The following is a 16,087-nucleotide window of genomic DNA, read 5'->3' on the forward strand; positions in this document are numbered from 1 at the left end:
TTGCCTTTTGAGAGGGCCAATTAATAATGCGCATTACTTTGTAGTTGACATTAAGCTCTGGTTGTAGTACTTGTTCTTTCTATAGCATGTGTTGGTTTGTTGATGCTTAGCTCTAAGAAGGATTGTATGCCGTCCATAGGATGGATACGAGGGCTTGGAGAAGTCAGGACTGGTGGGCGGGAGGAAGAAGATGGTTGAGAGGACCCTGAAAATGAGCAGTTAGAATGCATATATTCACTAATAATACACATTTTCATTGTTAGATGATTTTTATTTCTCCTTGCATATATACAATATTTTAAATAGGATTTAAAGATGAATTGAAAATATTAATTAGAGTCATCATCATTGTTAATATTGAGGAACAAACCAAAAATAAAGAAATGAAATGAACCCGAGACTGACAAATATATACACACACAAATACATGTGAAACTTTAATACAAAACAAAGAGAATAATAGATTAGGTGCTAAAACATGCAAGTTATATATGAGCTATAAGAGAAGAAAAGGGAGAAACTCACCAGCTTCTTTGAAATTGATTTTGGTTGTGGCCATCATCCCACGTTAACCCATTCCACCAGCCTTCTTCACAGTCAAGTCTTCTAAATTTGCTAGTAATAATGTGTGTGCCAAAAGGGAGCCTTATTAATTTCGGACAACCTTCAACAATTAAATTTGAAAGGCATGGAAAAATGAGTGGATCATTGCTTATGCTCAACAAATTTGGTAAAAAACCAATGTTCAAAATTTCTAGCATGGGGAAAGTTGGGTAGCATTCTGAAACTTGCTGTATTTCTCCATCCTTTCAACAGACAAATTCCTTCAGAATTTCACACTGTTCTATTTTTCAAAGTAACAAGTGCAGGAGATATAGGATCCAAGGAAGATTCTCTCAAATTTTTACACTTGGTTATATACAACTTTCTTAACTTCTGAAAATAGCTTCTGGGTTCCACGCCATTGAAGTTAATCAAGTTTAGGTTCTTGAGATCCAACAAATGTGGCTTCTTGAAGTTGCTTTCATTCCCATCAACCACTAATCCCTCAGCTCATTACATGCAGTGAGTTTTAATTTTTCAAGGCATCCACGATTCTTGCAACTTAAGGATTCAAAAGAAATGGATCCTAATTCATGCAGTTCCTCTATTTGAATGTAACATGTTGGCACTTGAGTAGTAGATTGAAAACCACAAGAGATTTGACAAGCATGCCAATCCTTTTCATACTGCCTGCACTTGACCTTAGATATTTTGCTGGTACAAATGCGAACGGTTGTAGCTCAAGCACCCCCAGTTTGTAGGCAGTGCTGGATAACAAACCTCTTCCAATTCAAAGGGTTTTTTAGCTTCCTACAGATTAAGAATTTTCAATTCCTTGAGTTGTGCCAACTCATGTGGTAATGCTCGCCACCCTTTAGTCCTGAAATGTTGAGATACCGGAGATTAGCCACATCTTTGATGCCGGCTGAATCTGATCAATGGCAGTGGATGACAGATCCAGGTATTCAAGTTTCTTCATTTGTTGGAAAAATGTCATCGGGGGAGCCTCATCAATGCACTATTGCCGTTCTGTAGCATTAAACTCACCAGGTTGGGGAAATTATGAGATCAATCTCAGCACAACTTTTAGCATAGGATCCATTGTCACTGCTATACGCTCTGCATCCTTCCATTGCTCTATTTCATCTGGATAAACTTGAGCTCCTGTAGTCGTTTTCCTTACCATATCCATTTTCCCCATCCTTGTTCCACTTCTAAGGCTATTGAATGAACCATGCGACGTACCACGTGATGTAATTTGACCTCAACACCCACTACTTCCAGTAAGCATGCGCTCTCTAGTCTTCCAAGAAGATAGCAACCTCATTGTAAGCTTGATTGTACTTGGGAAAAACAATAAATCCAAGCCCCATCCAGCATTGGATAACATCTTCTTTGTAAATTATAGGATAGTTGTGCCACAATGAGAAACTCAAAAAGCACTCTTCAGGGTTGGAGTGTCTAAAGTCTCATAACAGACTTTCAGCTTATTACATAAAGTGTTCATTTCTGAAATAACACAGCTGCCCGGCCTATTCAGTTCATTAACCACATGCTGCCATTCTTGAATAGTATTTGACATAGCTCTGCCCAAATAGTGTGAAGAGCAAGCGGTAAGCCACCACACTTATGTACAACTTCCTTAGCCAAATCATTCACTGAATCAAATTCTAAATTCTCAGTTTTAGCATTTTGGTTAAAAACATGCCACGCCACCTCCTCATCCCTCTAGGCATTTCATTTCCACAATTGGATGAGCTCTCATTTCAGAACACATGTCTCTATTTGAAGCAGTAAAATCAATCCCTTGTTGTTACCCAGAGGAATTCCACTCTTCCGCAAAATCCACTTTTTTGGCACATGCCATCCAAAAAGAAATAAAAATTTTTACCCTTGCAAATAACTGCAAATGTTTCTTTTAGAATGATTTCGCATATCTCGAACTCCTTCAGCAATCTTCTTCTGAATTTTTCCAAATCTAGATTGTGTGAATCTTCAATCATAATGACATGATTACCATCATCCAGAAGTGAGTTGTGGATCACCCTCAAGAGTGTGGTCTTGCCTATACCAATCATTCCACATATACCAATAACATTGACTGCCACATCTTTTAAATAGTTACTGATTTGATTCACATACGGAGAAGTTATAGCCTCTACTAAATCTGGTCGCACAGGTATCTTCATTGCAATATTTTCTGGAATCATCGTCAAAACTTCGAATTTTTTTCTTTCTTCCTTCAACTCTTTAAATCTCTTGGAAATTTGATCTGCTCTTCTACTGATATTATACCTTGAACAACAATTTATACTACAATACCCACTAACAAGCCATTTCCCACGATACTCATTCTCCAAGTCTTTTGCCTCATTGCATGTACATTCGCCCTGTCAGAGATCAATTTAAATATTTGTAGATAATATCCATTAATGAGAGTAGAAAAAAAATGTACGGTGAATTTTAAGAATAATGTTATATGTTTTTAACATTTTAATCATTTAATATTGTTTTTAAATATATTTCACTCGTAACGCTTTGAGGTATATATTTGCCATTCATTTAAAAGAAGGTTACATTTAGACAAATATCTATATGTACATGAGGTAAAGGTAATATGCACAATTTTTTTTTTTTTTTGAAAAAGTGGATAAACCACAACCATTCAATAAAAGGAAATATGCACAAATTACTATATTATAAAAAACAGAAAAACTTGCTAACCCTCTGCAATGAATTTGAGTGTAAATTTTGTTATTCCATATGGTTTCAAAGCCAATGCATTGTGACCAACAAAAATTCTATCCTTATGCCATGTAACTAATTAATATATATTAATATAATATTTTAGGATTATGATTGAAAGTGTTTGAATTGCCCAATAAATTCATGGATGTCTATCTTAAAATCAAAGTTAATTTTTGGTTTTATAAAGCTTATATGAGGTTTGTTTAAGAAGATAAATCTTGTCTGATTCGTACTTTCTTAGGTTGTTCCAAAAAGAAATAACTTGGAAATAACACAAGCCAAACGTCAATCAATCTATATATATATATATATATATAATCAAATATTTACACAGGAGACAAAAGATCATTCCATTTTCGGTTCTCTTTAAACTTGAGAGAAAGAATTATTGCCCTCAACATACATAGGACATGAATCAGTATTAAAAAAAATAATAATTTTTTTTTTTTAAAAAAAAGAGGAATACCTGCTCAAGCCACTCTTTAACTTGTTGAGTGGGGATTTTACCCAGCTTTTCTCCTTCCTCTTTGAGTTTGACCTTCACATCCTCGCTCAGAGCAAAGACAACTTTTTTCTCACGGGCCAAATCCATCAGTTTCTCTTCTGTCAGACAAACATAGCAGATATCATCACGCACAACCAAGCTCCTCATGCATGCACAGGCAGAGTTAATTGCAGCAATTTCCATAGCCATGAGATATTACTAGATCTCAACAAGCTAGAGAAGACTCCTAGCAAACTCTGTACTGGCACATATATCATACCCTTTCTGAGTGAACAGGAAGTAAACAAGAATGAGGACAAAAACACAGGACTGACTTTAATATTTCAAATAAAAAATATATCAAAATTAAATATTTATTTTTCTAATTTTTAATAAATTTTTATGAAAGTTAACTTATTAGCACCGAGTCCTCGGTTGTGAGATTCCTTATCCTATAGGAAGAGGATGTTTGGTATTCACTTTAACACATAATTTATTTATATTTATTATATATATATATATATGTTTTTTATTTTTTATTTTTTATTTTTAAATAATAAATCATATTTACTAAAAGCATGAAGTACAGACCAACACAACAAAAAGACAAACCAACGAAATTATTATATATATATATATATTAAAAATTTTAATTATTAAATATATTTTTATTTAAATAATTGATCAAAAAATAGTTGAATAATTCTTAGTTTAATATTTTGAGGAGGTTATTTGCGCAACACCAAATGACCTCTCAAGCTTATTACCTTAAATTTTCTTTTCATAAGCAATAATTATTTAATAATAATATTCATAAATAGTTGTTAATTGATTAAAAATATAAAGTTTAATTTTAAAATATTTAATTATATATATTAATAAATTCAATGTTTTGCAATAAAAGTTTTCTTCAACTAATTTAGAAAATTAGTGAAAATACTGTTATAAATTTAATTTACGCACACGACAAGAAAATTCAAGATTATAAGAATATAAAACGATTTAATTAAAAATTTAGAAAATATTACATGTTTACTTTTTTTTTAGAGTACCACTTATTTATGATAACTTTTAATAAGTTTAAATTGAATAATTAGGTATTTAAGAACTATGTGGCTATAACGGAGCCAATCACCACAGCCACCATCATCCACTATTTTAATTAAAGGTTTTTTCACTTGCATACCTCTATAAAATCATGAATTTGCTTAAATACTCTCATAAAACGATATTTCAGACATATCTCCTCACAAATCAATTATATTTGTTTATATGCCCTCATGATTAAAGTTCGACTCTTAACGGGTGTTAAATCAATGGATGGAATAAGGAGTAAATTACCACAGATGAGTTTTGCTTATATACCCTCTATATTTTTCTTATTTTTGTAGACATTACTCATTTCATTCAACAAACGACTCATTATAGGTCTTGTTAATATACCCATCAAATTTTTTGATTATATTTTTTAGACTTTAAATTATTTAAATTACGGATAACCAATGTAATTTTTTTATATACGCTTTAATTATTTTTAAAAATTATTAAAAATCATGAATTTTTGAGTAAATTAATATTTTTAAAGTTTTTACAAACATCTCTAAAAAATTTCACATTATCACATGCTTTTTACCAATACAACCGGTAAAAATTACGACATGTAACAATATATAACAAATAATTTCATACACCTACTCAAAATATAATCACATATGAAATTTATAAAAAGAAGTCTAATAATTTTTTTTTTTAACATCCATCAAATATCTAGTTTTTTACCATCAAGTTATCTAAAGGATATTAAATTTTTTTAACACACAAGTTCCCCATAAAATTCTTTAAAACAAATTGATCCATACCTGGTAACAAGTCACTGCCTGAAAACATAAGATCTCCTAAGAAAAATCTGGTAATCCGATAGTGTGGTGGAGGATCCGATTAGTACAGTATTCGTTGGTGTTTGGGCCGCCAACGATGACCATGATTGGGAGGTTCTCCAAGTAAGCTCAGGCGACGGCATTGATCACACTGAGACCTCTAATGGTGAAGGTAACTGCGTAGCCGGTGTTGAGATGGTCTAATAAGGTTAGGTTGAAACCTCCGGGGATGGCGTAGACGGCTCTGACGCCGATTTGAAAGAGCTGACGAGTGAGATGGCGTGGTTTTAAGACATTGATGAGAAGGGAACCTCAAAAGATGGCGCCTGAGTGGTTGAGAAATTCGGGAATTTTTCTCAAATGGCTTAGGTTAGATGATGTTAAGGGTAATTGGGTAATTTTGTTAAGTTAGGTTAAATGAAAACTATGGTTAATTCAATAAACCCTAACGGTGACTAATGGTAACTAACTGCAGGGATATATATATATATATATATAAATAAAAAAGTTAGTTTTATGGGGGTATGCAAGAAAATAGTATTTTTATAGGGGTATTTAAATAATTTCATAGTTTTACATGGTATGCAAGAAATTTTCCCTTTAATTAAATTGAAAGCTAAATAGTATTTTTGTCGAACAATTTAATAGATATATTATTTTAAAATTTTATTTTTAAAAATATATACACTTAATAGTTGATTTTAAAAAATCATATTAATGAATATTTCTTATCTTAAAATTTTTATTGATTAAGTAAATTTATATAAAAATTTATTATCAAGATTCTTGCACGCCAATAATGTAGAGGGGTAGAATTGGCTCAAGGTCCACTTCAACCGAATTCATTATTGTCCATTTCTAAATAAGATATCAATAATTGTTGGGTTGTCATGTGAAAGCTTGATTTAAACAAGTCAAATTAGATGGCTATTATTAATGACGTGGGCACAACGCCATTGATGAACATGTACTCCAGCCCTAAAAAAAAATTTCTGAGTTGATGTTTTTGTTTGGATATATAATACTATATAGGAAGTTGTTTGTCCAATCCTTAGATTTTATTTTAAATAAATGGATAAACCACAATTTTATTCAACAAACACAAATATATCCTTGGATATTTATCTGATTCTTTTATTTTTATTAAATTTTTTTCTTTAATCTTTGTATGCATCAAATTAATTATTTAAGTTAAAAAATATAAAAACTATCCTTATTTTATTTTATTTTTTCCTTGTCCTTAATTTTCCATCATGATCATTTTTTAAAGTAAATGTTTTTATTTTTTATTATTTATTTTTTTAAATATTCTTCCTTTTATTATGTTTTCCATTCACAATAGTAAAATATCTAAAACTTAAGGGAAGCAATATATTCTAACGAATTGTTCATTTTAGAAAACACAAATGAAGAGGACTTTTTCAATTAGAAACAATCGCTTGCTGAGTAGTGGCTATCAAAATAGTGGTAGATGGTGTGGGGTTGATTCCCTCATGTTAAATGTTATGTAATACTGTAGAAATATTGTAGTTATTCATTGGGTCTCCTATAAAGGGTTGTTTGGTTGTCAGTAAGTGAATTTACATGTAAGTAAAATTACAGTGTAAGTGAAACGTCAGATTATAACTTACATTATATCCTGCTTATCTGTCAGAAATCGAAACGTCAGATTTGCTTTTTTTCTTTTATTTTGGTTTCGATGTAAATCGTGAGATATAATTACTCACGTAAGTGAAGTGGTAAAGATTACCCCCTATCATATATTGTTAACATTAACTATTTAATATTATTTATAACATTTTTTAATTATATATTATGATTCAATTTTATCTTTAAAAACTATTAATTATTTAACTCGCATTAATTAGGATTAAGATTAATTTAAAAATTAATTAATTTAAAAATATAATACAATTTAATTATATGCCATAAAAGTATTTTCCTATCTAAATTAAATAACAAATTGGTATTTTTAAAAATATAATATTAAATTAAATAAAGCATAAATTATTTTTTTTATAATCATGTTATTATATATGCTACAAAATTTGATTATAAACACCATTAATAAGTTCAACAAAACAAAATATAACATTAAATGCACCATTAAACATATGGCATTAAATGCACCATTAAACATTCATTCAAAATGAAACATCCTGAAAATACAACATTAGTCCAAATTTAGCATCATAATAAGTTCAACAAAACAAAATAAACCATTGGTTCATGAGTTCAACAAAACAAAATACAACATTGGTCCATGAGTTCAACAAAATAAAATACAACATGATATAATACTTGTCTAAACAACAAACAAAAATACCACAATACATTTGTCCAAATGACAAAATAAAATACAACATTAATTGTCCAAATGACAAAATACAATACAACATAATATTGTCCAAACAACAAACAAAGCACAACCTAATATTTGCCCAATTTAACTCATGCTTGGCGATCATCCCTTAAACGATCAAGAAAGTCATCCATCCAAATACACCAAAGAGTATGGGTTTTATTCATAAATCCATTTGCTAAAGGAAGATTTTGGAGCAAATAGTCGTATGCTCGTCCAAGGTCGTACTCACTATAGTGAGCACTCAAAGTCATGATTTCATCAAGCAATTCTTTACTAAAAAATTTGCTTTTGTCCGTCTCTAACGCATTTGCAATTCTTCCTAGTTCAAACTTTACATCTTGCATGATTTCTTGATCTGCGTTAGCATGCTTCGCTCTTTTTTTACCTTTTTTAGCCGAGGAAGTTGCAGTCGTTGGTGTGTCATTAGTAGGAGTTTCACTTGGTGCAAAGTCATCAAAATCATAAAATCTTTGTGTTTGGTTGTCAAGATCAATTACCGATGATGTTGGTGATTGATCCATGCGTGCACCTAGGCTCCTAGCACTTTGAGCACCCGTTCTTGCAAAAGACCTTGTTGCTTGATCATTTCCACATACAATGGCCATTTCATCATAATCTTGTATTGGTTTATTGATATAAATCTCCTCTCCAGGGTGCGCCTATATAAAAAACATTACATTCTACAATTAGGGTTAATGTGCAAAATGTAATATGAACTATTAATCATTAACCACAATATATGACTTACCTGTATGTATATTTGGTATTCCTCTTCCCCCATGACTATTTTTTTCTCCACATCATCCCATGACACACCACTTAAACTCATAATTTTCTTAATAATTAACCATATTTTTCTTACATGCCGAAGACGATTGTTGACATGTGTATCACTTACAGTTAGGTTGAACCTTGCACTAACAGCTCTTGCAACTGCGTTGAGAGCAACATTCTTAAATCCCTTATCAGATTTAAGGCCAAGATTCGCTTGCTCAACAAGAGATGTTAACATGAAAGATGTCATCATTGCAGTCCATAGGACATTAGTTGATGCTTTCTTCCCAGCCAAGTTATAGCTTTCTGGTGTCATATCTTGAGATTCCATCTGCAATAAGTAATTAGCATGAAAACAATTATTTATGAATATAAATATTTATTAAAATCAATGAAGACAATACACTCACAAACAACAACATACGCATCTTTAAAGGCAAGGGGAAACAACAATTTGTAAATAAACATATATAGAAAAAGTTGCACATGTTTTTGTATCATACAAGCAAACATCAAAATTTACAATCATAAGAGCAATAAAATATTGAATGAAGTTACACATGTTTTTTTGTTTAAAAAAACAAAAGCACTACAATATAAAAAGTTAGTTCCATCTATTACTCCACATGTCATTCATGATTGCTTCTCGTATTCCTAACCATTCTCTTGTTTCTTCACGGACTTGGGATTGTGTTCTTATGTCATGCAAATTTGGATTAGGTTCCTACTCTTCAAGGTTTTGTATGTACATGTCACTACCTCCTTGTAGAATATAATTATGTAGAATGCAACATGCGATCACAATATCTATTTGTGTTTCAAAAGGAAAAAATGACCTAGAAGTCAAGATCTTGAAACGGTTTTTCAATGCTCCAAAGGCTCGTTCCACCGACGTACGCAACGAAGAATGTCTATAGTTAAACAATTCTTTGTTATTTGATGGAGAATGTGCACTAAATTCCTTAAGATGATATCGGACACCATGAAAAGGTGATATAAATCCCGGTCGTGTAGAATATCCCGCATCAACAAGGTAATATTTCCCTAAAACAAAAAAATTACAAGTTATTACCTAATTGTATTAGGTTAAATATCTTAATTTTTATAGAATGGTATGATACCTTCGGGCACTATAAGCCCATCTTCTCTCTCCAAAGCATTCCGGAGGACAAGTGCATCATAAGTCGAGCCCTCCCTAACCTGCTAGCACATATGTGAATCGAATTCAAAAATTAACCGCAGACTAATACATTTTTGAGTGGGATAATGTTTTTCTCCCTGAAAAACGTGCCACAATATCATTAGGAATAGAGGCATGAATATGTGTACCATCAAGTGCTCCAATGCAATCCTATTTGTTAACGAAAAATTAGTAGCCTTAGTAATTCTTCTTGCCAATTTAATCATAATTAATCGTATTTTTTTTACCTTAAAGTACGGCATGAATCTTGGATCTTGTGCTATGATCGGACTAGTACTTGTGTTAGGTGGTACAATTAACTCAGCACGAAGTTCTCCAATAGCATGCAACACATGATGGAAATATCACCTAACAGTTTCTCCAGATCGTAAAAAATTCATTCCAACAACTCTATTTCTCACATTATGTCCAACAATGTGAAGGAACATGGTCATTTGCTCTTCAACACTTATATGTAAAGTGTTGCATAATAATCCTTTCGTCTTTAATATATCACATAGTCCAAAAAATGATGCTCGTCTCATTCTTAGCATCAAAATACTAGCCGCATCGGAGCTACCTATAATTCTTGAAATATAATTTGTGCGTTGTTCATCCCTATTGTAGTAAGGCTCGCATGGCAAATTAAGTCTTCTTCCACTATTCCACATTAATGCTAAAATACTAACAAACATAGAGGAGGCAACTGCAGCATATTCATCTTCAAAATTTGTACTCATCTATAAACAAACAAATCCACTATTACAAATAAAACCATGATTTAATAAAATACACAAAAATAATTAAAATATAAAATATGAAAATCTTATGCCCTAGAATCAAAGAGGACATAGCGTGAAAATAGAAATTAAATATGCATTTTCAAATTTTAGATTAATTCCCATATCAAACACCCCTTAAATGTTGCAATCGTGGGAAAAAACAATGCACTATTAACCTCAAAAGTGCATACGCTTCAATCATGAAGCTCCCACATATCAATAATCCTCTAGAAGGAATCTTTATCTTTTATATTTTATAAATCATTTCCAATAATCACCTTGGTAGCCAAAAACTTTAGATAAATTTTTAATAAAGTAACTGCCTTTAATTTTTTTTTCCATAAATTCATGTTTTAATCTATCCTATCCACATGCCAAAATTTGATAAATCAAAGGGAGTTGAGCCTGATTAGTATGCAACCATTCCTCTGGAATCAACGAATGCATTTGACAGGGATTTGCAGCCTTTGGCCATGATGAAGCTAACTAAAATATAACTTAGCAGGACATGTCTAATGGAATAGCATAAGTTCAAAATTAACAGACATCTGTCAGATTCATGCATGCAAATTCAAACTCAAACTCCCTTTGATATCATAGTTTAATAATTATTATACTATACATTCATGATATCATAGTTTTATAATTATTATACGTTCCCTTAATCACATGCATGCAAACTCAAACTCACCCGTTAGATTCATACAAACATGATCCCATGAAACAAAGCTTTATGTATATATATATATATAGTGATCATTATTAAAAAAAATAGGAGAGTATGCAAATGTTTGTGGTTGTTATTAGTGAACATCAATGTCACAGCTGTCCACACCAAACAAATTAAATATTTAACAATTTTGATGAACTAGATTATAGTTTTCTTATTTTCAAATTTGATGTACATATATGTATAAAGTTCTTATATCAATAATTATCAAATAATAATATCAAAAACATATAAGTAAAAAATATATATATACATACGACAACCCAAAAAATGTAAATCAAGACGACACTAATAATACATCAATCAGTTTTAACAATTAAAGCAACATGCATTTAAACAGCCTAACATCTTATTTAATCTTACATAATGGCAAAATACACAACTTAATAAATAAAAACACAACTAACAATCCATCCACCTTTTAAGAACAAATCTAAAACTAACTCCAACCCAAAAAAGAACTAGACGAAACCACTCCATGTGAATAATTCATTATGAAGATTCTGTTATTTGCTTCTATAGTCTGTTTCTGCAAGAGTGGCCGAAGAGATGGGTGTCAAACTCGGTGAAGAAGTTGGCTATACAATTCGTTTTGAAGATTTTACTAACCCGGTGGGAACTTCTGTCTTTGCTTTGCTTATGTTCATTTATTTGGAAAATATGTGACTTGTGGTTGCAACAGTAAACTACAAAAGCATTCTCTGGTAGTTTGTCACTTAAAATAGTCTTTCCATGAATTCATATGTTTCATTTCAGGATGTAACCTTGATCAAATTTTTTACAGATGGGGTGTTGCTTAGAGAGATGATGGATAACCCTCTCTTGACAAAGTATAGGTAATTTTTATGATTCACCATTGGATGATGTTGTTTCCAATTCTTTGTTTAGTCTCTTGTTTTGGTGATACCATAAAGTATACAGTTTTCTTGTCTAATTTTTGGTTTGCGTTTTGGTAGTGTTATTATGGTCGATGAGGCTTATGAAAGATCCATTTCAACAGATATTTTGTTAGGTCTTTTAAAAAAGGTATGGGTTAAATGCCCAGTTGTAATTACCGATGCTACCTTCTTGTGTTTTCTCAATTACACACATACACAGAGTTAATCAATAGCTAATAAATCAACAATTATAACATACAACCAAGATCTTAATTAAAATCTACACAAAACTTAAATCCCAAATCACAAACAACCATGCCTTAACTAAAAATATACAATATACAATTAGGCCAAACTAAACAATCAAAACCACCATAACAAACTTAATCCTCTCCAAAAACTCAAAATATATCAAATCCTAAAAAAAATCCAATATCTCACTGAAAATATTCAAAAAGAGCCTAGAAAAATCCAAAATCTCTCCAAATATTCAAAAAGATCCTGAAAAAATCCATGGAAAACTTAAAAGAAATAAAAAAAAATCTAAGCATCTCATGCCAGATCATACCACGATGAGTGATGCTTTTGCGAGGCCGTTCACTGCCGCCGAGATCCGATGGTTTTTGTGAGCCGATCACTGCACGCAAGAGAGCTGGGACGGTTTTCATGAGCTATCACCGCTACAAGAGAGCGAGAGGCTTTTGCAAGGCCGTCACCGTTGCAAGAAAGACTGAGGTTTGCGAGGCCGTCACCGGTGAGTCAGTGGAGGATGTCACTGCTGCAACCTAGCTCTTCTTCTCTGCCTTTGTTTTATATTTGGAGGTAAGTGTAAACAATAACTTTTACAAGATTTCAACTCATAGCAACTTTTGCTGTGAGTTGAAATCCTGCAAAAGAGGGTTTACTGGTAAGTCCATTCACATGTAAAAAGTAGTTTTACATCAAACCAAACACCAAAAAGTTAGTTTTACATGTAAAACTACTTACATCACACCTACTTACTTCTACTTACTGCTACCCAAACAACCCCAAAAGGAGTCGTATTCTCCACTTGTAGAAGGTTGATATATTATTTTAGGTGCATGTGAAGAATCATTATTGGTTTCTATTTTAATCTATCCCACATAATAAATCTCTAGAAATTTGTTAAGTTAGTATATATATATTTTAATTTTTGATATCTTGACGTATTTTGGCATCCTACAATTATTATAATAATAATAATAATAATAATAATAATAACCACAGGAGATAAGGATGGGTCGTAAACAAAAGATAATAAATTTTGTGTTTTTTTATATTAAAAAAAATCATTATCTCAAAGATTAATTCTACTATAACATTTACAAGTGGCTTTAAATTTATCATTGACAATAAATTATTAAAAGCCGTTGTCTAGTCTGCATTCAATTATGAAGTTCAGCTCTCATCAACAAAATAAACCAAATGACAATGAAGTTAGTACTTGATTATTAAGCTAAAAAGATAAATTAACATTAATAATTGTTTAGCAATAAATATCTTTGATGATGAACTCTTAAAAATAAACCAATTTACTTTGTTTTTTTCTGAAAAAGTACAGAATGCAGTTTTATAGAAAAAGTTATGATATTAAAAATCAGGGTATAGTCTAGTAGTACTTACATTATTTTGTGATTGAGGGGTCTCAAATTTAAGCCTCTTAATTAATAAGGTATAGAATTCTCTTGTGATACATTTATGTTAGCATCACTATTAATTTTTCCTCTTTAGAGTTACATGGCACGAAGATTTATTTTTAATAGATCTATAAGTTATTATAACTGGTACATTTATATACCTATTTGGCTCTTGACTAACGGTGTTTGTCGTTTTTATAAAAAATATTATGATATTATAATTATAATTATAATTAATAAGTAAAAATTCTTAGGGGAAATATAATGCTATGTGAAGTATTAATAACTGAGTTGGACATTAATTAATTAATTAAATGAAAACTTGTATTAAGGAACCACCTACCTAGGTTCTTCAACCAGCAGAAGATATGCATAGAAGTAATTAAATCTATGAAAATGCATCGCATCCAACTTGCTCTTTTTATTTGTGAAAATGAGAATCCGTGGAAAATGCATGAAAGCTAACCTCTCTAATTTGATTTATTATAAATGATTGACTAACTCAATGAGATAAACAATTACCAACTTGAGGCCAATCTTCTAATTTATTAGTATTTACAAAGAAAAGCATGTTTCTTGAAATGTTGAAACGGCATTAAATATCAACTAAATAATAATAATAATGTTAGTAATTAAGATTAGCCTTTTTTATATATATTTTTTTATACAATTAGGAATGTGAATTCCGTTAGGAATTAAATATCCTATTGTAATTTACTTGCAATACAGAGATTGGATTATAAGCCCACTCTCACATCAGAGACCTTATAGCACCCTATCCACAAAGAACTTTTCATGAGTAAGATCTGAACACCTGGCCTTTTGCATGAGAGCTAAGTACCTTGTCCTTTGAGCTAACCCAATCTTAATGATTAGCTAATTTTCTTTATTACTAGCTAATAAATCAATTTTATACAAAAACAATATTGAAACATTAACTAACACATTAATCAATATTATATTATACATATAGATGACCATTATAATAATCAATATTATATGTATATTAAATATGACCGGAGGAGAAGAGAGTTGGATTACTCCATATTTTCTTTTTCTCATGGCATTGTCTTGTGATTGGTTAGTCTTTCCAAAGAAAAGGGGATAGTTTCACTGATGGTCACAAATGTTTCATCATTATAACGCTATGGCCACAAATATTTTTTTGTAATGTTGTGGCCACAAAACTATTCTCCGGTTGCACTGATGGCCACAAATATTTTTTTTGTAACATTGTGGCCACAAAAGTATTCTCCAGTTGCACTGATGGCCACAAATATGATGACGTGACCATAAAACATATGATCCATGCAGGAAACCTTTGTTGCCACATCGTTATAATGATGAAACATTTGTGGCCACAACGTTACAAAAAAACATTTGTGGCCATCAGTGCAACTGGAGAATACTTTTGTGGCCACAATGTTACAAAAAAAACATTTATGACCATAGCGTTATAATGATAAAACATTTTATGGCAACCAGTGAAACTACCCCCAAAGAAAAGTTAGTGATATGGTGGATTTGGTGAAACTCTTGCTTGTAGGGTAAGTTTCACTGGTGGTCATAAATGTTTTATCATTGTAATGCTATGACCACATATGTTTTTTTGTAACATTATGGCCACAAAACTATTCTCCGATTGCACTGATGACTATATAGGCATGTTTAGGGGTTAATATCGACGAAGTTGATGACGTGGCCATAAAACACATGATCCACGTAGGAAGTCTTTGTGGCCACAGCGTTATAATGATGAAACATTTGTGGCCACCAGTGAAACTTACCCCTTGCTTGCACCTTGCTATCACTACAAGGTGGAAAAATCTGCTAGCCCTATTAGCCTCAATACCTTAATAGCAGGTGAAAGCTAGTTAGCCACTAAATCTTTGGTTGATTAGAATTGTACAATAATCTGTACCGACGGAAAATTTTACCACTATAAATCCGGATCATTTCTGTCGCTATAAGTCCTATAACGGTGAAACATTTCTACATTTATAAATTTGTTTAGTATCCTATAGCGGTGGAAAAATCTATCGCTATAGGCCTCATAATTTATCCAAAG

At 31.4% G+C, this 16,087-nt stretch overlaps 2 protein-coding genes across 2 annotated transcripts; both read right to left on the reverse strand.

Annotated features, from left to right (window-relative positions):
- Nucleotides 1-1,370: 1,370 nt before the first annotated feature.
- LOC120252593 (putative disease resistance protein At4g10780) lies at nt 1,371-4,056 on the reverse strand. The gene is made up of 3 exons (XM_039260777.1): nt 3,758-4,056; nt 2,435-2,933; nt 1,371-1,474 (listed from the first exon to the last, which is right to left on the reverse strand). Exons 1-3 carry the CDS (start codon nt 3,983-3,985, stop codon nt 1,371-1,373), a joined length of 831 nt encoding a protein of 276 aa, XP_039116711.1. The 5' UTR covers nt 3,986-4,056.
- A 4,047-nt stretch (nt 4,057-8,103) lies between these two features.
- Nucleotides 8,104-9,122, reverse strand: LOC120252595. Its single transcript, XM_039260778.1, has 2 exons — nt 8,766-9,122; nt 8,104-8,676 (listed from the first exon to the last, which is right to left on the reverse strand). Exons 1-2 carry the CDS (start codon nt 9,120-9,122, stop codon nt 8,104-8,106), a joined length of 930 nt encoding a protein of 309 aa, XP_039116712.1.
- Between the last annotated feature and the right edge of the window lie 6,965 nt (nt 9,123-16,087).

Source organism: Dioscorea cayenensis, chromosome 21 (genome assembly GCF_009730915.1).
Source record: "Dioscorea cayenensis subsp. rotundata cultivar TDr96_F1 chromosome 21, TDr96_F1_v2_PseudoChromosome.rev07_lg8_w22 25.fasta, whole genome shotgun sequence".
In the NCBI taxonomy this organism is placed as follows: Eukaryota; Viridiplantae; Streptophyta; class Magnoliopsida; order Dioscoreales; family Dioscoreaceae; genus Dioscorea; species Dioscorea cayenensis.